The sequence below is a fragment of the Eulemur rufifrons genome, chromosome 29 (genome assembly GCF_041146395.1).
Source record: "Eulemur rufifrons isolate Redbay chromosome 29, OSU_ERuf_1, whole genome shotgun sequence".
Taxonomy (NCBI): domain Eukaryota; kingdom Metazoa; phylum Chordata; class Mammalia; order Primates; family Lemuridae; genus Eulemur; species Eulemur rufifrons.
The window spans coordinates 30012161-30034262 of NC_091011.1; the positions used below are offsets into that span (position 1 = coordinate 30012161).

Sequence of the window (22102 nt, forward strand, 5' to 3'; positions counted from 1 at the left end):
AATCATCTATCTGACGAAGCAAAATCCCACCAAGTCCAGTCTAAGCTTCCCATTTTGCAAGGATAGGAACCACTCTAGGTTCAAAAAGGATTTAAAATGGATAGAAAAGCTTTTATTATGTTGAGAAGAAACTTTTTTGTCTGTAGTTCCCCTGTTTGGTCTGAACTCTGCATAGAATGAGTCCAACTCCTCTTTAACATATTCAAAATATTTGAAAACATCCCCCTTCTCATCTCTTGAGTTCTGTCATCTTCTCCAAGCTAAAGACTTTGTTTCTGTTTAAGAACCTGGGGGACCTGCTGCTGTTCTGAGTGTTCTCTGGCTCAGATTTATGTCTTCTGACCAGGATCTTCAAAGGCCTATTTGAGTGCATACAATATTGCCAGTATTCTCTAAGACAGGTTTACTCAGTTTCTTCTGTACTTAGTTTGGGTCAATGCTACAAATGCTTAACATTCACAAACAGGAAGAAGCATATTCTTAAAGGTCTCTAATTTGTGGGTGGACATGACCTTTGACACTGTTTCTTTTTCCACCCTCTTCTGTTAGCCTAGTCCAGGTCCTGCTTGTCTCAAGGCAACATTTCATCTGCACCTTCCCTTCTGTAAGAAAGGCAGTGCCGTCTGTGAAGTGCTTTAAAGTTTGCAGGTAGCATCGCAAATACTACCTCACTTAATTAACACAGAATTCCCTGCACACAGTGCACTGATACAAATAGCATAAGAAAAGCACAGAGGAAGCCTCCATGAACTCGATCTTATGGATTACCATTTTAATACTTCATGCCTGGGATCCTGTAACCTGCTTTGCTGGCTGCCCAGCTTTCAGCATCTCCCTGTTCTAAAACACTTTACATATCGATGCTAAAATCATCTTCCTTCCCTGCTGATCTGAACATGCCACCATCTGGTGTCCATTTATATCCTCCCATCACCCATGGGATAATGTACTTTCCTACAACCTTGGAGACTCTGCATCTGCTCATCTGCTAAGACCTCTGTCTTGCTTGCCATAACTTAGGATAGCAGTGTTTAGCTGATCATGATGGTGCCGGTTCATTTGTTGATCCATCCAGCACTCATTCATACATGCATTTTTATTTATTTATCATCTACTATGTGCTGGGCACTGTATTGGTTGCTAGAAAGGAATACGAAGATGAATAATTTCTTCTCTCAAGGGGTTTATAACCTTGCATAGGTCAGAAGAACAGATCTGATTTAATTCAAATACAGAGACAGACTGTGATAGGCGAGGTGGTAAACGTAGCATCATAGTTGGAGGTAAACACTGAAGTTTACTGAGGAAGAATTCATCCCGAATGGGAAGAGCAGAGAAGGCTTCTAGGAGGAGGCATTATTTGATCTGTATAAGGAGGAGTAGATATGTAGATTTCCATAAGCTGAGAGGGGAGGATGGCACAAGAATTGCTTGTCTTTCTTGCTGTCTGTTGGTTAAGTTAGTTCATTTATTGCTCTCTTCCTCTGTCTTCTTGGGCATTTGGCCACACAGATTTTTTTTTTTTTTTTGCAAAAATGTCCTAAATGCCAAAGGGCCTAGTGAATTTGTACACCTGACTTTAAAAAAAATGTCCAGGATGATAGTAGTAAATAGCATGTAAAAAGGCATGAACAGGCAGACTTTGTTTCAAGATTATTAGTGTAATGAATTGAAGATGAAGGTGCACCCGGGCACCCATCTTTGTCAGCCACTGTCTCTGGCTGGAGCCACCAATGCAAATAGTATAAGGAAGGTTTATCATCCCCAAGGTGAATATTTGCATGACACATAGTGCCAGACGGACTACAAAAATAACAGGTTTGTCATGAACAGTCTGATGGCAAAGAGTTATATTTATGATTCTCAAAAATGAAAATAAAATGAATAAGATTTAACATTTTTAGGTTTAAAACACGTTTCCTCATTTTGCTGCATTTCTCTCAATTGCATATTCATTCCATAAGAAAACATAAAAATAGAGTTAGTATCAAGTATTCAAACCGTTCTATCTGGCATTCTCACTGGAGGCCGTATGGGAAGACTTGGGTTTCTTGTGCAAGAATCTGCCTGCTGATGTCCTACCTGTGCAACCTTGGCCATTGGGAAAGTTGTGCTCATATATAATCCCTTTGGGTGATTACGTTCTGGGCTTTTGGCAGGATTGAATAGGGAGACCAAATTGTATGTAAGTTTTCTATGTTTGAGAGCTGGTAAAGCAATGCAAAACATTTTAAATGGGGGCAAAATTAAACATGGGGGATGTTGGGAGGGGATGAACTTCAAAGAGGACTCATCAAAGTCCTAATAGCTATTGTGTTGGGAGACTTGTTAGCGTGATGTACTTTCTATACATTTATCAGAAGACAAGCAGGTAGGCAGAGAGTGGAAGAACACAAGGGAAAGCCCAGCTCATAGATGATTTCCTTGGTATTCTTGGGACCACAAAAATTAAATGAGGAAAAATGATGAGAGTCACCACCCCAAATTCCATACAACTGGGGATGGAAAGTCACTGTGGCATGTTCTCCAAGGACCTAAGCTTAGCAAGGGGCAGACTGCCCATGCTCCTCCTCTCCCCCGGAGCACCCTAGTCTAGGTCCACTCTTTACCATTATGCTTTTGAATGCTGGCCTTTCTCTCTTCCCCAGTCCTTTCTCTTGACCTCCAGCTCACCCTCTGCTCTTGTTTGTTGGATTTTTCACTTGAGAGCTCTCTAATTTAGTCAAGTGTAATTGCTATATAAAACTAAACCCCCCAAACCAGCTCCCCTTACCTTCCTGACTTCTCTGAACCTGGAGCCCTTTTTTTAATTTAATTTTTTTGAATAGGTAATATATTTACATATGTTAATAAATAAATAAATAAATAAAAAGTTATACTTGAAAAATCTGCCTTTTCTTTCCTCATGTAGCCAATTTCAACCACTTGCAAGAAATTTCTAGAGTTTCTTCATTCACACACAAAAATGCATATGAATTTCCCTTCTTTTTATTTACAAGGGAGTATGCTCTTCACACTTCTTTGAACCATGTGTTCTGGTCATTTATTGCTGTATAATAAATACCTCTAAACTTAATGGCTTAAAATAATTTATTATTATCTTTCATAGCTTGGTGGGCTGAATAGTTTTCTTTTTATTATTATTTTTTATCTGAATGGATTTATAGATTTAGGGAGTCCAAATTGGGTTCTGCTATTGTGGTGATGGGTATACCATGTTTAATTTTGCCCCCATTTAAAATGTTTTGCATTGCTTTACCAACTCTCAAACATAGAAAATTTACATACAATTTTGTCTCCCTATTCAGTCCTGCCAACAGCCCAGAATGTAATCACCAAAAGGGATGATATATGAGCACAACTTTCCCAAGGGCTAAGGTTGCACAGGTAGGACATCAGAAGGCAGATTCTTGCACAAGAATATAGTGGTGCAGTCTGGGCTTTTGATGTACCCATCACCCCAGTAGTGTACACTGTAACCCATAAGTAATTTTTCATCACTCAACCGCTCTTTTCTTCCCCTTCTGTGAGTCTCTAATGTCCATTATACCACTCCATGTGCCCTTGTGTAGCTATAGTTTAGCTCCAACTTACAAGTGAGAACACATGGCATTCATTTTTCTGTTTCTGAATGACTTCACTTAGGATAATGACCTTTGGTTCCATCCAAGTGTCTACAGAAGACATTATTTCATTCTTTTTTATTGCTGAGTAGTACTCCATAGTATGTATATAAATACCACATTTTCTTTATCCATTCATCAGGTGATGAGCACTTAGGTTGATTCCATATCTTTGTGATTGTGAATTGTGTAATAAACGTACGATAGCAGGTATCTTTTTGATATAATGATTTATTTTCCTTTGGGTAGATACCCAGTGTTGCAGCTACTTTTTCACTCCTGAGCTCAGTAGCGAAGTAAAGAATGATTACTTGAAACACATAGTGTTTCGAGAGAAGGGGAGAGACCAAAATCTAAAGGAGAAAATGGACTCCTCAGCTAGGTTCCAACCTGTATTTATTTCCAAGGATACGTGCAAAGGTTCAGGGCCGTTTGCTCATTTCTTTAACAACTTCCATACAGGTCAGCTGTTTTCGGCTGACCTTTGCACTCAGTAAACAAGCAACTTTGGGCAGGCATTTTCACCTGACCCTCACGTTCTTTCCATCCATCCTTTCTTCTAGGCCCAGCCCCTACAACCCAGTATTGGGACTGCAGGATCGAACTGTAGATCTACTTTTCCTTCTTTGAGAAATCCCCATTATACTGATCTCCATAGAGGTTGTACTAATTTGCATTTCTGCCAACAGTGTATAAGTGCTCCCTTTTCACTGTATCTGCGCCAACATCTATTGTTTTCTGGCTTTTTAATAACGGACATTCTAATTGGAGTAAGATGGTATCTCATTGTGGTTTTAATTTGTATTTCTTTGATGGTTAGTGACGTAGAGCATTTTTCATGTTTGTTGGCCATTTATATATCTTGTTTTGAAAAATTTTAGTTCATGCCATTTGCCCACTTTTTAATGGGGTTGTTTGTTCTTTTTCATACTGAGTTGAGTTCCTTATAGATTCTGGTTTGGATATTAGTCCTTTGTTGGACACATAGTTTGTGAATATTTTCTTCCATTCTGTAGGTTGTCTATTAACTGTTTCAATTATTTCTTTTGCTGTGCAGAAGCTTTTTAGTTTAATTAAATCCCATCTGTCTATTTTTGTTTTTATTGCATTTGCTTTTGGGGTCCTAGTCATAAATTCTTTGCCTAGGCTAATGTCCAGGGTTTTTCCTAGGTTCTCTTCTAGGATTTGTATTGTTTCAGGTCTTATATTTAAATCTTTAATACATCTTGGTTAATTTTTTTATATGGTGAGAAATAGGGATCCAGTTTCATTCTTCTGTATATGGCTATCCAATTTTCCCATCAACTGGGTAGTTTTCTTGCTTGGGTTCCTCATGTGTGGTTACATTCATATGTCAGCTAGTATAGGAGTCATGTGAAGAGTTGGCTGGACTGGATATCCAAAATGGCTTACAAATGGCCAGCAATGGATGCTGGTTGTTTAATGGAAGCTCAGCTGCCAGAGCACCTCTACAGAGCTTCCACGTGGTTTGGGCTTCTCAAAGCAAGGAGATTAGGTTCTGAGTGGGCACATCCCAAGAGTAACCGTTCCAAGAGAGCAGGAAGTAGGAACTGCTAGGCCAATTAAAAGCTATTTACAGAATTGGTGAAGTCATCTCTGTTTATTTTATTGGGCAAAGCATTCACAAGACCTGCTCAAATTCAAGGGGATGGAGAAATAACCCTGCTCTCTTTATGGGGAGTGGCAAGATCACATTGCAGAAGAGCTTGGGGGATGGGGGATACTGAGGTGGCCATCTTTGGAAAATGTAGCCTGCAAAGCCATATGAAGTAATTTCCTACTCCTTCTAATGTGTCCAAGGCCTGAGGAGCCTTCTTTTGTACTAAGATCTACTCCCCTCCCCCTGTTACTGTTTCCACCACCGCAACTAATTCAGGCCCTCATCACTTTGTATATAGTTCATTGTCAGAACTATCTTCCTGCTCTCCAATTTCCCTTTCCTGTTAATAGCCCATAAAGTTTGTGTTTTCTCAGCATTGGTCTTTCCACAAACTTTAGCTTTGATGATATCATTCTCCTAAGTAAAAATCAGCTCTGGTACCTCAGCTTTAGGAAAAGTTGCAAACGGCTGGCCAGTATCTCATTTGACTTGCGTATTTTTGGCACATATAGGATGTACATTTTTTAAGCTTCCAATATTGCAAAATCAGGAGATTTTATATAAAAATCCAGATGAAGCACCATTTGAAAAACTGAGTTCTCATATATGAGAGAATCTAATTACTCAACTCATGTGTTCTAGATACCAAACAAAAGAGAAAAAACATCCTGCCTTATGAAGTGTACATTTTAGTAGTAAGAAGGCAGACAATAGGCAAAATAAAGGAGTAAAATATATAGAATGTGGAATGGCAGTAAGCTCTGTTGGGGTCTTGGAGGGGTGAGGAAAGGAGTGTATGGGAAAGGCTGAAATTTTAAATCACATGATCATTGAAGGTCTCACTAAAATGGTGACATTTGAACTTAAAAACTGAAGGAGTAAGAGAAATGTGAATTTCTAGAACTGTACTGTCCAGTATGGTAGCCACTAGCCATGTGCTGCTATCTAAATTTATATTAATTAAAATTAAAGTTAAAAATTCACACCAGCCATCTTTCAAGTGCTCAGTAGCCACATGTGGCCAGTGGCTGCAAAACAGATACAGAACATTTCCGTCATTGCAGAAAGTTCTCTTACACAGCACTGCAGAGGCAGCGCCTTCTGGGCAGAGGGCACAGGTGGCATAAAGTTCCTAGGGTAGGACATGGCATGATCTGAGCTAAATAGTGGCATAGGCTTTTCTGTTTACACATTCCCTGTTATCTGCCTATTTTTATACTGAGGCTAAATGGCATTTGTCATTTATCACCTTAAACTAAGCCAACTTTCCAAAGGGCTTTATCAATATTGAGTTTTAGATACCTGGTCAATGCTGTAGAATCTATGGAAGAAAGTGCAAACTCCTTGGCTTTGCCTTGAGGAGCTGTGCATTGAAAGAGCTTGAGGACCGAGACCCTGGACCAGGGTACAGAGCATATGTGTTCTACTTTGGAGCAGAGTTGTTTCAGGATATGATTCAAATAGTATCAGGGGTGATACAGAACAAGCATCCACTAATCAGAGTGAATATTTACCAGAAGTGTCCTGGAGGGCTTCTAGCAGACCAGATGTTAACCCTTTAGTTGGTGTGTGATGGGGAAGTTTGAAGCGTGGGGGGAAGGTGACACTCTGGGGCTCAAGGCAATGACTAATTACCAACTGGAGCTGAAGTATTTTACCACTATAAAAAGTGATAGTCTGACATGCTACATACAAGTGGAATTTCAGCCTTGGATAAATGTATGTGATAGGTATTTGGAAACTATAATGGACTATAGAGTTTATTATAAAGTCCTTTCCAGTAAACACACATAGCTTAATGTGACAGGATTTAAGGCCTTCTGCAGTGTGTCACCAGCATCTATTCTGGTATTTTCTCTTACTTCTTCATTCTGTTATCTTTCCCTCCACCAGAATGACATAGTCTCAGTGTCCAGTAGGTTCTGTATAACACCACCTTGGTGACTTTCTCATGTTTTTCCTCTTTACCTGAAGGGCCCTCGCCCTCCTTTCTGCCTGGTTGAATCTTCCCCACTCAGCCTTAAGGCCCTGTTTAAACTTCCTTCCCTTCTTTGATTTGTCTTTGCCCATCCCAGGCCAGAAGTAGGTCTCTCTCCTGCGGCTGGGAGTGTTCATTGTCCACACTTACTTGGCAATTAGCAAGAGTACAAGGGTAATATCTTTGTTTTTCTATGTGTTTATCTACTCTATTTATCTACTACCGGGCCAATTACCTTCATTAAGGGCAGAGGTCGCAGGTCCTTCTTCCCTTTCCCTTACATGGCCACACTGCCATACATATTTGCCAAGCCCCTACCATGTGAGAGGCTGAGGGTACAATGGTAAACCAGTTCTGCGCCCTGATCTCCTATAATCCTTACTTGTCTCTCTCTCTCTCTCTCTCTCTTTTTTTTTTTTTTTTTAACGTGAATAAGCTTATGCAACTCTTCCAAGTCTTAGGCAAAGATGGGGACCTCAGTGCCCTACTGATGAGGCGGAAAAGCCATGGCTGGCCCCTGCTGAAGATAGATTGAGCTGGGATGTGAGGATTCACAGGCCCCTGGAGTTTAAGGCTCTACTGGAATGGTTTCACTCTCAATGCTGCACAGTTCCTACCTCCTGTAAACAATGATTCACACCAGGGAAGGCCTTTACAGTTTACCAGGCACATTCAACACATGCAGCAGGCTTTCAGGGAAGGTCAGGTTCCAACATGTTAGCAGAGATTCACCTTCGGGTCACCAGACATGCACCTACTTTGCTAAACACCTATCATAACCAACAAAAGTTTTCCCCCCTCATCCTTTAATGCTGAGCGAGCCAAGAGGGGTCAGCGTGGGGCAGTTCTGCCCTGTAGCTTGCTTGTTTTGAAGTTCCTTGGCAAAAACATTTTCTAGGTAATGTGGGGGAAACTGAGGCCTTGAGGCCACATGTGGCCTTCTGGATCCTTGACTGAATCCAGATTTGAACAAAGGGATTTGTTCTGTGAAGTTGGATTTGGTCGAGGGGCCGCACTTGGTGATCTGGAGGGCCTGATGTGGCCTTGAGGCCGCAGGTTCCCCGCCCCTGCAGGGGAGGATGACTGACTTTTCAGCTCACTGGGCTGAAGTCCAATCAACCCTGGCTGTTAGGAAAAGGGAAGTAAAACAGGGTTTTTCAGCCTAAAGGGAAGAGGGCAGGGGGAGAGGACAGAAGACTGGGCTTGGTGGAGGAGTCAGGGAATCTTGCACCTGTGGATGAGCGGGCGCCCAGGTGTCCTCGTCCCCTGGGGTCCGGAGTGGGAGTGTCCGAGGGAGCCAGCCCTGCAGGCGGAGGTGCGCCGCCGAGAGGGCGGGGCGGGCGGGCGGCGCACCTGGGCGGGGAGGGGCGGCGCGGGGCTGAGCCTCGCGGGGGCCGTGGCGCGCGCCAATGGGCAGCGGCTGGCAGCGCGCCCCGCGCCCGAGCCGCAGTCGCGCCCTCTCGCTGCCTGGCGAAAGCGCGGACCGCGCGCGGAGGCGAGCGCGGTGCAGGGGAGCCGCCGGCGCCGCACAGCCGTCAGGGCATGAGGATGGCCGTGGGCTCCGTCAAGATGCAGCCACCGTGCGAGAGCCCGGCCCTGGCCGCCGCGGCGGCGGTGGTGGCGGCGGACGGCGCCCTGCGCCGCAGCCCCAGCGCCCGTGATCCGGAGCGCGAGCAGCCGCCGGGATCGCTGCGGCCGCGGCTGAGGGACCTGCCAGCCCTGCTGCGGAGCGGACTCACGTTGCGGAGGAAGCGGAGCGCCGCCGGGGGCCGGGTGAGTGGCCCGGCCCTGTCCGAGTGGGCATGGGCGGCGCGCACGTGGAGCCCGCGCCCACCCTCCCGGCCCGCTGTAGGGGGCGGCTGGAAGTTGGGGAGGTGGCGCAAGGGGCGCCTTTCTGCTGGACTCGGCAGAAGAGGGCCCGGGACGGTGGGGTTTTGAAGTGCCCTCCCTTTGAGCGACGGCTTCCCCTCCCCCTAGATGCACCTGACTTAACCCAAGGGCACTTGGATTCAGGCTGCCCGACCGGGGGCATCGCCGGAAGAAGAGCCCTTTGCCTCTTCTCGGAGGGGAAGCTGCAGGTGTCGGTGCCTAACAGCCAGCCAGCCCTGTCCCGACCAGCCCTGTCCCGACCGCAAGCTTCAGGCCCCACGAGTGCGATCCCAGTTTGCAGGACGCATGCGACGGGTGTGATTGTTTTGGACGTCCGGTTGCAAGCTCTGGGCATTGGGACTGGCTTTGGCGGCCGCTACCGCCGAGGGGGAGACCCAGGAGTTGGAAGTTCTGCGGTGAACTTCTAGTTCCTGGGCTCCGTTGTCTCCAGCACTTAGTACTCCTGGACACCCCCTTGAGCAGGAGGGTGCACGCCCCCAAGGATCTTAAATATTGACTTCCTGATGGTGCGTTCAGGTAGGATTTCCTGGTGAAGGAGTGTCCCTCATTGGGTTCTAAGTGCTTCTAATGACCTGAGCAGGTCAGGCATGTTTTGTGTGTAAAGAGAAGCGGGAAAGGCCTGCTAATTGTCGCCTGGGATCTTTAACAAGCCACACAGGAGGGAAGCTCTGCCAGGGCCTCGGGATACGGGGCAGACTTACTCAGCCTTCCCTGCTCACCAGTGCTTGGGGGCACTTTTGGTGGGTTCTATTCAGCTTTTAAAAATTTGTCATCAAGTAGTCTTTACTGAAAAACTGCAACAATATATAATAGTTTTGGGGGGGCGGGGCTTGTGATTTAAAAAATGAAGTCTTGGTTGTCTGTCTTAAAGGCATACCTTACTGGGAGACTTTTAGCCCTTGCATAGATGGGTTAGGGAGAAACACTTGTTTCCATGTGCCTTCCTTTGGGTAGGGAAGGATCTGAATTGATGGAGGTCAGCTTCTCTGGGCTGTGTTTCTCCTTTCCTAGGCATTTTCCTTCCAGTGTAGGGGTGACTGTTCATGGTCCATCTCAGAAGGATGGTCTGAGGATTAGCTGTGTGACTGGACATTCTAAAAGGCAATAACCAGGGGAGTTTAGGAATTACCCACAAGTGTCTTAATGTGTGGCATACAGGATTGACTGCAGAGAAGGCGAGGAAATGTGTACCCAAGATGTGGTAGCTAAATAAACGCAAGAACCAGAGTTAGAGACTTTGCAGGAATCTAGGCAAAAGTAGGTCAAATTGTGTTCCTGTTATCCTTGACAGTTACTTTTTCATGGCACAGAATACTGAAGACATGAGGGCAGCCAGGCAATCTGTGACAAGAATTGCTGAGGGTTGCTGTATAAATAGATCTGTAGTGTTCATCTGCATAGAGACTTGTGTTTCTTGCTGCCTGGGATGATGATGTCTACCTTGCCAATATATATATGTTTACTCTTATTTTCTTAATTACTCTCTTGTTACCTCAAATAATGTATATTTCCTTAACTCTCTTTGATTCTAGGACTGTATTACATCTTTTTGGGACTTTCCAAACACATTTCCTAAGTTCATGGCCAGTTTTTTTATTGGGGGAAGATGGACTGTCAAATTTTCCAGTGTTGGAAACCCATACTTTTCAACTGTTTCCTCCTCCTCCTGCTTTGGAACCACTTTTGTGATATTGGAACTTTCTCCGTCAAAGGGGTATGAAGGGATTTGAAAGAAAAACCAGTGATACATGTACCTGTCTTAGGCAGCTCAGACTGCCATAACAAAATACCATAGACTGGGTGGCTTAAACTACAGAAATTTATTTTCTCACAGATTCAGGAGGCTGGAAAGTTCAAGATCAATGTGCAGGCCAATTTGGTTTCTGGTGAGGCTCTCTTCATGGCTTGCAGATGGCCACTGTCTCACTATATCCTCACATGGCCTTTCCTTGGTACATACAGAGGGAGAGAGATCTCTCTCCTCCTTCTTCTAAGGCCACTAATTCCATCATGAGGGCCCCACCCTCATGACCTACTCTAACCCTAAATAATTCCCAAAGCACCCCATCTCTGAATACCATCACATTGAGGGTTAGGACTTCAACGTAAGAATATTGTGGGGGACACAAACATTCAGTTCATAGCAGAAGGGGTTTGAAAGAAAGAGAAACAAACAGGTAAAATATGTACCAGACTGGTTGGTTGGTAACTTGTGAGCATCTGGGGTTGTCTGGTTAGCCCCCTTGGTTAGGACAGTGTTGCCAAATGAAAACAAATCATGGCTTAGATCCTTTGGTGGACCTTTAGCTTTGTGTCTCACAGGTTGTCCATTACCACTGGTGAAGGAGCAGCTCTGTGTGTTACAGAAATTGGTAGAGTTTTCGACTCCTGTATTGACCAAGCTCTGATTTAGGAATATGTGTGGTTTCTGTCTACGCTGCCTTGGGCTCCCACAAATGTGGACAACCCCACACCAACTGACATAAGCTAAGCTCTTTGTGGGTTTTGTTGCTCAATCCAGGTGCACTGTAGATTATCTCTTACTAAGCAAAACCAAGCTGTCATTTGGTGAATATACCAGTTTCTTGGTTCCTGGGTTCAGTCACTTCTAATTGTATTGAATTCAACATGCATATATTAAGAGTCTTTGCATCTCTTTAGGATGAAAGAAAGACTAAGTTTTACATCGTGGGAGGACTCTAGCTACTTCTTAAAAATAAATGGCCAATAAGGTACAGATTGTATTCTCACCAAAACCCTTTAATCATTTTTTTTTAAATTTGTATAATGGAGATTATGAAAGAATGGCATAATAAATGCTTAAACTGCAACAATTATTAACATTTCGCCAGTCTTCTTTCATTTATTTTTCCCTTCTCAATTTTTTTTGTGGGGGCTGGTATATTTTAAAGCAAAATTCTGTATATCATGTCATCTCACAAAGGTTTCAGTTTTCATCTCTGATAAGGACATTAGAAAAAACGACAAAACTTCTGTGCCTTTTTCGTACCTCAAAATATTAATAATAATTCCTTAATATATTTCCATATTCACATTTTCTCAAAGATGTTTTTTTACTTTGTTGGAATCAGGAACTAAACAAGGTCCACATGTTGTATTTGATTGTCAGGCTTTTAAATGTATTTTGTTTTGTAACAGTTCCCCCTCCCTTTTTTCATGTCATTCATTGATTTGCAGGAGAGAGTGGGTCATTTGTCCAGTACAATGTCCTACTTTCAGGGCTGATTCCTTACTTGCGGTCGTGGTGTTTAACGTGTTCCTCTATGCTCTGTTTCCTAGTATCTGGCACTTAGATACAGAAGCTTGATTAGATTCAAGGCAAGTATCCTTCATGGCTGGTGCTATGTGAAATCTATTGCATCACATCATGAGACACATAATGTCTGAATGTCTCTCTTTTTGTGATGTTAGGATTTGTTGGTGGGTTTAGGTAGTGTCATTTACCTTTCTACCTTTGACCTAATGATTTCAGCATCATGCATGGTTGTAGCCTGGATTCATTTCATTAGGGGTTGCAAAATGGTGATGATCTAAATCCATCATTCTTCTTACATTTGTTAATTGGAATTCTGTCTATAAAGAACTTGTCCTCATAAATTATTTTAGTTTCCTGAAATTCACATTGTGCAAAAAAGGTAGAAAAAGGCTTAATTTTTTTTCTTTTATGAACTATCAGAGCAATGATTTGGTGCCCTAACAACATCCAGTGATAACCAATGAGTTTTTCCCTCTTAAGTGTTATTTAGAACTTATGGATCTTAATGTATTTGTGTCAGTCATTATGGTCAATATTCTTTTTGACACTCAGCTTGCCCTTGTCTCTCATATACTTTTTACATGGTCGTAGTAGATTCAAATACCTTTCTTACTTTCTGCCACAAGATACTCTAAGCATATCTCTGCTCTAGATCTGAAATCAGCCATTTTCCCAAGGAGCACTGATTCTTTTTATACTGAAAACTGTTCATTTTATCCAATTTTTGTCTTTCTTAGTGGCTACATTATTTTCACCTTGGTCTCAAGCCTCCCATCTTAAAATTTTTGTTTCTTTTTTAAATCCTTCTCATCAGGCTGTTTCTAAGACTAACATTCCTTCCCCCACCCCAATAAAGTAGCTGGTAACACCCATTCCCTCTTTTTATATATACTGTCAAAATTCTGGGATTGACTTATTTTGGGCTTTGGCTGCTGTGATATTTTCTGCAGTGCTCTGCCACTGTCTCCATCATCTTGAAATCTGTTTCATTTACAGCAGCCAGAATGATTCACCAACGGTGCCAAATTGACTGCCCACCGAAGTCCTCCAGTGATTCTCCGCCTTTGGATTAGGCATCCGAAGTGTCTAATTCTCTTTAACCACCCTTCACTAGGCAGCGTCCCTGTGGCTGGTGCTCTTCAAAACTGAGAAACTGGGAAGAGCAGCTGGTGGCCCTCTGAATGAGCTTCTCTCTTTTCCATTTACAGTCTCCTTGCCCAGATGACTCCCTCTCAAAGAGGAACAAAGTGACACTTTCCCTTTATCCAAGCTGGAGTGCTTTAGGTATGACTCAGTACCCTCCTCTGCCAGAAATTCGACTTTGTTGGTTGAGAGAGACACACTGCTCCAAGTTATACCAGTGTGCCCAATTTGTAGTCATTTTAGGCAGATATTTTACAAGCAAAACATGTAATTTGTTCTTTGTATTTAAATTACAATCAATAGCTCACATGTCATAGCACTTACGTGCCATACATGTTCTGATATAAATTTCATTTAACCCTCACAACAAACCTGTGAGGTAGGTGCTGTTATTTGCATTCTACAGATGAGGAAACGAACACGGATGTAACTTGCCCAGGGTCACAGAGTAGGGGGTGGGGCAGGGAGAGAAGTTTGAGCCCAGGCAGCCTGCTTCCGTAGAGCCCAATCCATGCTCTGAATTGACTGTCTAGTTTTTCTCAAATGAACTGAGGGCAAAGGGTCTGTTTACTCTAAGCTACCATAGCCTCATAGTACCTGCTGATAACGCCTTACCACTGCAAAAGTAGTCAATAAATGCTGTCAGTAATGCCAGACTTTAACTTTTGTTTGAGCACACAGAGGCTTGCAATTGACCTATTGGGTGTAGGAGGAGTGGGGAGAAGCACTGTGGTTATAGGTGAATGGTAACTAATATTTACTTAAATTAAAAATAGCATTAGTGTGTCATAAGCAAAAATCACCCAGGCTCATTTTGATCAAGGTCAATCCAAAAACCTTGTGAATTCACCCAGCTTTCTTCTTTCTCATTTGCTTGTGATATCCTGTCAAGAGACAAAGGCCATTAAGGAAGGCATGCCTCTTCCAAGGAAGGTAAGTCAGCTTAGTTACACGGGTCTTAGGCTGAACTTATCTGATTTCGCTGCCTCTGATTGTTGCCGTACTGCCAGCTCCAACCTTGGTATAAAACTGTTAGCCATGGCTACAAATAAAATAAAACAAAACTCTACATATGTCACCTGTAAAAATATTTATTTGGGCAGAAGGAAAAGAAGCTAGATTAATTTATTTTAATTTCATGTGAATTCCAGCAAAGGAACATTAAATGGCAAGTTCATACTTTATTCACTTTCTTTCCATCCCCTCCCAGCTACCCCCTCCCTGACTTTGGTTGCGTGATTAGATTCCAGGAAAAGCCATGGCTGTGGCTGCAGAAACAGGGTTTGAATCCCAGTGCCATCCCATCACTTGGTATGCTCACGTGAGTTATCCTCTGAGCCTCAGTTTCTTCCTCTGTAATGAGATAAGGTCCATCCGGTTTTTCTAAGAATAAAGACAATGTATCTGAAGCCTTGGGCATATTGGAACTTAAACATTTGTTTCCCTGGCTAGATGCTTATTCTAGGCAAATGGACTTTCACAGACATATTTATGGAAATCTAGGCACAAAATTTTTTGCTTTCGTATGCAATGTCAGATTCTATTTTTTAGAAACACGTGATATCCTATAGCGAGTATTTTAGGCAGTGTCTAAATACTGATACCATAACAAAACAGGCTGAGTTTCACACTTGTACTGCCTCTTAAATTGACTTGGCAGTAATTGGTAACTTGTGCAGCTAAAAATAGATGGAAAAGTAGGAAATAAGTCATTGGTGAGGACTTTAAGTACCTGTGATTTTTTTTTTTTTTTTTTGCCTCAGTTTTCCTTAACAACCTTTGTTAGGAGTACAGATAATACCAGTAATGGTATGTGATATGGAAGTAGTTTGTGAGAAGTTATAAGATTTTATGTGAAGGCAAGATAGTGAAAATCAATGACTTAATTTTTTTGTGGCAAATTATTATTATCATAAATCATTCATAAATGGGCATGGGTCAGGGAAAGTCCATAAATGCCACTATGGCAGGTCTTTGTCAGATTGAAACCTCCATAGTCCCCTAAAGGGAGGAGGTATTTTCACCTATGAGGAAATTGCAATCCAGACAGGTTAAGAACTTTCCTATGGTCAACCAGCTAGGAAATAGCGGAGGAAGAATGGAGCCCAGGACTGCCTAATTCCAAAGACTATGGTATTTGCATAATATCATGTTGTCTAAAACTTTGACATGATAACATGTGGCATATTGAAACAATGAATACATGAAACATTTCAAGTCTTAGTGCAAAACACGGTTCATTTTCTTTCCAGTGTCTTCAGTAACGGCTCCCAGGATCAATCTTTAATTACTCACAAGGTTTGGCCATGGTTTGAGCTGAGCAGCAAACCAGCCATTGGACAAGAAATGTGAAGGTTTGGGGTGACTCATCCTAGAAGCCATTGTTTTCTCAGCTCCATATTACAAATCTAATTAGAGATTTATAGAGCAAGCAAGTTCCTTTTCTGGCCTGTGTGGAAAACTGGGAGAGGGAAAAATGAACCGTATTTTGCATTAAGACTTGAAATGTTTCGTGCATCCTTTGTTTCAATACACCACATATTGTTATCATGTCAAAGTTTTAGACAACATGATATTGGGGAAAGGCCATAGCAAATCCTTGTAAGCCAGGATTTATGTTTCTGATGGTAACATGCTTGATATTTTAAAAACTTCAGTTTAGGAAGTTGAAAGTGCACATTCCTGTTAAAGTAACTGAACCCATTTACAATTGAATAAAAATCATTGAGAATGTACAAATATATTGTAATGAAGTTAAACTTTGGTATATTTACCTATTTACCTTTTAATGTGATATGATTACCTGAAGTGAATGGCTCTTAACTTTTTTTTTTTTGATCCCAAGCCTTTTTAAAAATGAAAAGATAGCATTACAGAAAAATGTACACACAGATGTACTTTAGCATCCTGTTCCAGAGGGCTTTAATATGTTCTGAAGCCTGGGCCACACAGACCCCTGGTTAAAAAGTCCTTCCCTAACCTGCCTTCTAGAGAGCAGTATGATGGTTTTATAATTATTTCATCTTTTATCTTTCCTTCCTCTAAAAATTTGTCATAAGGACTCATTGAGTTGTCAGTAAATATTTTCTTGAATTAAAATATTTTACCGGTTTGTTGAATTGGAAATTATTCACCTCTGAATGTAGCAAATGCTTCGGTGAGCCCTGGTAGTTGGTGGTGCTAATAATGATGATAACTATTATTATTTAACAAATCCTCCTATAACATTTATTGCGTTGGGTTGTTTGAAGTACTTTAAGAATAGTAACTCATTTAATCCTGGGAACAACCTTATGTGGCATACGGTCTCATTGTCTTCCTTTTTTCCGGAGGAAAATGAGGTAGAGAGAGGCCAACTTTCCTAAGGCCACCCAAGAAGTGACAGGAGCCCAAATGTGAACCAGGAAGTTTGGCTCCATATTACACAGTCTAACTCCTCTGTATCTTTTAAATAAAAGAATTAATGTATTTACTTGAAGAGTCTCTCTCTCTCTCTTTTTTTTTTTTTCATTTTAACACTTCTGAAATTGGGATGTATCTTACACTTGATGTGATCATTTGAAGGAGTACTATTTTTCTCCCTGTAAAGCTATTATTAGATTGATGGTATGTCTTAAAACTATTTGTGTCTTAGAATAAAGGATATAAAGGGTATATTTTTAAAATATAGCTGCATAGTTTATGGAAATATCAGAGTAAATCACAGCTTTAAACCAATACATACAAACAAAATCCCAATCTATTTATGAAGTGTGAAAAATGTAAATTAAGACTATATTAATAATTTATATGAACACCAATATTGCTTAGGTAATGATTTAAATGTCAGGGGAGAATAAATTTAAATTTTTCCTACAAAAAGCATGAACAGCCTTAATGTTAAAGGTGGAAGAAACATTCTAAGTGGGAGGTTAAAAATATATGCGTGTGTGTGTACATATTTTATCAGTTTCCTCACAGATTTTAAGAAAGTAAAATTTAAAAGTTAAACTTTCCATATAAATTTCTTAAAACTGAGAATCATGAATATAACCAAATGGCAATAGATTCAGACTTGCCTTTGAGTCACCATAATTTGGGTGATGAATTGGCAGATTTTACCTTCTGGGACTCAGTTTAATCTGTTTTGTATTTTATCTGCTTTGTTTATGGGACTTTGGCTTCTCACCTATAAAGTGCTTTTTTCATTTTGCACCATTTTTGTTATCTGTAGAGAAAACATAATTCAGGATTTCTAATAAGGCAAAAAAAACTTTTACTAAAGTTAAAGAGTCCTGAAAGCCAGAGTTTTTTTTTTTTTTTTTTTTTTCATTCTAGCTGATTGTCTTCCTGTATTTTTTCCTAACTGGTCTAGCAACTTAAACTCCAGCCCCATTGGTGGATTTGTTCAGTTGAATTTGACCTTGTCAAATCATTTACCTGCAGCTGTTATGCGGTATACATGCAAATACTTGTGATTGCCTAACACTTAGGGCTTTGGTGCTGAATGTAAATTTGTTTTACTCTCTCCTGTTACTATTGAGGGAAGTGAACACCTTATCACTTCTGCTTGCTCTAACACTCTAAATGGTGACTATCATAAATAAACACTGCAAATGGTTGACTCATCATATTGTGCTGTGAGTTTGTATATCGGTATGAAATCTTTTGTAAAAATTTTTTAAAAAAAAAGTAGAGAAGAGGATGTGATGGTAACTTGTAGAGACCAGGGGAAGTATGATGGCCATTTCAATCCATTAAAACACAGTTTGGACATGGTAGAGTAGAGAGAACATTTTTCTGTGAGTTTGTCACTCAATGGCTGTGTGAGCTGGAGTAAATCAAATAACCTCTCTGAATCTCTGTCTCCAAAATGGAATACCAATATTCTATTGTGGGAATCAATGGTGGGGTAGGGAATCAGTGTTTATTTCATGCTCCCTGGCTGACCAAGGTCAGAGCAGTGATCTTTCTATGCTGAGATGCCAACTCAACCTGCAGAACATTTGGGGACATATCTTAGACAGAAGGAAAGATGGGCCTTCAATATTAACCATATTTCAGAGGGAGCATTTGAAGATGTAGAAGGAATCTGATTAAATCATTATGTCATCTCAAAAGAGTAAAGAACATGTCTATAAATCTGTTTCTAGAAGATGAATTGGTTTGGTCATAAACAGAATTTGGGGAGAGGTGTCAGAAGAGAACTTAGTGGCAGTAACCCTATTTGTCTGTCAGAGATATTACCAGGTGGTTTTCTCTTCTTTTGGATAAGAAGTCTGTTGCTATTTCTTGTCACCAATGAAGGCTATTTCCTAGCTTCAAATTAGTGTCAATGTTTACTTTCCTCTGCTATTTCAACTTTATCACAAATTTTCAAATAGCACCTGTTGAAGCTTTCAAATTTCCCACTGCTCTTGGCACATAACTCCTTAAAAAGACTGCCTAGATATATTCTAGTCTATACCTTGAGTATCTCAAATGATGTTTGAGCTTAAAAATACCTAACAAGTTCAGTTCATCGGTAGTTATGTGTTCACTCTGCCACCATTTATGTAATGCTTTACGTTTACAAAGTGGTTTCATATGTATCTTTTTACTGTTTTCATAACTCATAAAGAAATGAAGTATTTCTTTCTTTTATAGAGTCAAAGGCAAGTTACTTAGCTTTTCTGTGTGCAACAATCTCACCATCTGTGAAGTAAAGACAGTGTCCACATAGTTATGTGGGGAATGCTCAGTAAGTGTGAGCTGCTGCTGTTGTCAGGGACATCATCATTGACATGAAGGCCATAGCAAGGAAGTTAAAAGAGTCGGGGGCCCCTTACGCTGGACTTCTCTTGATGCAGGGTCTCTGTAGGATATCTGCAGACAGTTCTGCTTCAGGCTGCTGGGAATGGTCATGACTAAAGCAGAGCTTCTGAAACTTCCGCATGCATCAGAATCCTTGGAGGGCTTGTGATAATACCGATTCCAGGGCCCCAGTGTTAGACTTCGATTCAACAGCTCATGGATCGGGCCCAAGAATCTGCATTTCTGTCAGGTTCCAGAGGATGCTGAGGCTGCATCCACAGACCACACTTAGTAGCAGTGGTCTATCTAAAAGGCCTCAGAAGTTTGGTGACCGTCATCATCAGGAAATTGCTGAGGCCAGGAGTCCACCTGGCTGTCTGTTTACCACCTCCACGATGGAAGGCCAAACCCAAATGGGAAGACTGCATATAAGGACGTTATTGAATTAATAATATTGGAAACTTCCCCTTGTTGGTTTCTACAGAAGGACTGGCAGTTTAAAAAAAAAAAAAAAGGAGCATTTGGAGCATAATGCCCATGGCAGCTGTGCTGGTCATTCTCTGTCTGTCCATCCCATGTACTCTCTGCCTGTCCCTGTTGTGGGCTGCACCTTGGAGGCCGCCCTCTGTGGACATTCGTCACCAGGGCAGCCTTGCCCTCCAGCTTTGGTTTGGGTTCAGTCAGTGGGAGGTCAGGAGGAGAGAGAGGCCAGGGGTCCCTATTCCTCCTGCTCCCTCTTTTTTCTCTCTGGGGCTGGCGGTGACTGTGACCACCTAACAGCAGCTCCGTGGGCGTTCCCTCCTCAGTTGCTGCGGTGCTGTCCAGCCTCCAGGGAAGCTGGGTCTCCCTCCCTCAGGCCTGCGCCGTTCAAGGCTTGCCATGACTCCTTTCTGTTGCTGCAGCGTCTCCCAGGGGTCTCCGAACCTTGCCCACACATCTTTGATAGGCTCTTTTTCTGAGAGGACCCTTGACTGGCGTAGGAGCCCAGGTAAGAGCAGCGCTGGCAAATGTGACAGTGGAAGGTGTAGCTGCGGTGACAAGAAACCCAGAACGGAGTGGGCACTGGCGGGGATTAAGGCAGGGAGGCGGCCTGATCCCTGGAGTCTGGGCGGAGGATGGTGAGAGAAGCAAAGGGCAGGGCCTGGCCTTTGAAGTGATGCTGGGCTTACCTGCAGAGGGTCCTGAGAGGTCCCTGGATCTCTGGTCAGAGCTGGGACTGTGCTGGAATGTGACTGAAGTGCCACTCCTCTGTCATTCCTGTGCCTAAACTTGGATGGTAGCGTTCAGGGTCAGAGAAGCTGTTGTGTGAGGAATCTGTATTCCTTCCCTACCACTGCCTGGCCAAGTTTCTTCTCCTGCCCCTGCCTCTTCCCCAGGCACCCTTAGCGTTGTCAGCCTAGCACAGGAGTTATAAAACCTTTATGTGGTACTTTGATCTTGCTAAATTTTGTCACAGTATAGCAAACATGTTCTGAAATGCCTGCCAAAACGACATTCACGAAGAAACAAATAGTTGAATAGAATAATTACACCTTCGGGTTCCTTTGCCCATAGGTTCCAGCGATGGGCGTATCAGTAAGGTAAAAAAACATTTTTCATGGTTTTGGTGTTCAGCCAAATCATCTTTTACAGTAGCCTCCCGTGAAGCAGGACCACAGCACATACCAGTTCTCTGTGTGTGTCAGTTCTTTTGTATTGAAATGTCACGCTAGGTCGAGACTGGCTCACAGCTCTTATGAATAACATTGGGGTGGTAAAGGTTGGATTCCCACATCTGAGTACCTTGTCTTAATGAAACATTTAAAGACAAAACAAGCCCTTGACCTCAAATTTTCTATTGTTACAATTCTTTAGATAGAAGAATATTCTCTGTGAGGAAAACTCGACTCTGGAATATTTTCCCTCTCTTTCTGGGTTTTCGTATATTTGTCAGAAAATATGGATGTGTGAGGGAGTCGAGAATATGACCTTGTATGATTGAGGCAAGTCATGTAATGTTCCTCAGTGTGGCACAGTTAAAATGCCTTGCGTTTTGCTCTATTTCCCCTTTTTTTCTGGTTGTTTCCCCAGTAAGGCTTGGTTGCTGGGTACCCGGAGAAGACAAGCCACTGGGAGCACAGAGGAGAGGAGCCCACCTCTGCCAGGAAGGGGATGGGCCTTCCTGGGTGAAAGCTTCCTGGAAGATGCCGTGCCTGACACCGCCTGTTAGTGCAGACGGAAGAGGACAAGGGTCTGGTGCGTGTGACCCTGGCAAGAGGGTCCCTGTCCTGGTCAGGAACAAAGAGGAGCTGGGTGTGCAGGAGGGGTGTGGGTGGGCCCCAGTCACACAAGCTTCCTTTTCCAGTCTCAGACCCCGGGGTGAGGACAGTTCATGCCAATCCTCCTCCTTTTCATCTCCAGTCTGGAGTGAATGTTCTCCCTGTCCGCCTGGCTGGGGAAAGTAGCCTCAGGTCTGCTTTCTGTTCTGGTTTGGCCCTAGGAAGGCTCTGATTAGCTTTTCTCCTCGTTTTTGAAGATGCATCTCCTATTCACTTCCCTTGGATGAGCTATCCATCTTTGTTTGGAGTTTGATTTCCTTCAGCTTTGCCCTTCCTGTTTTCTTCTTCTCCTCCCCCGAGCTTTTCCCCTGCGGGCTTTTCTGGTGGGCTGTTTTCCCAGCACCTCTTCTCTGAATCAGCTCATCCTTTTGTTTGCCTTCATTGTTTCCCTGCACTGCACTCCTGTTTCTTCATCCTGGCACCAATCTGTCAGCGTACCTGGCCCTAGCCGAAGGCTCTGTTTTGTATGGGAGAGGATGC

At 42.5% G+C, this 22102-nt stretch overlaps 1 protein-coding gene across 2 annotated transcripts in view; it reads left to right on the forward strand.

Moving 5' to 3' along the window:
• The first annotated feature begins 8670 nt into the window (after positions 1–8670).
• RAPGEF5 (Rap guanine nucleotide exchange factor 5) overlaps positions 8671–22102 on the forward strand; it is a 211446-nt gene continuing 198014 nt past the window's right edge. The window contains exon 1 of one of the 2 annotated variants that reach the window (XM_069462415.1): positions 8671–8995. In XM_069462415.1, the coding sequence (XP_069318516.1) occupies positions 8765–8995 (231 nt within the window). In that variant the 5' untranslated portion in view covers positions 8671–8764. The remainder of the gene's footprint in view (positions 8996–22102) is intronic. The other variant, XM_069462414.1, reaches the window with a different exon arrangement.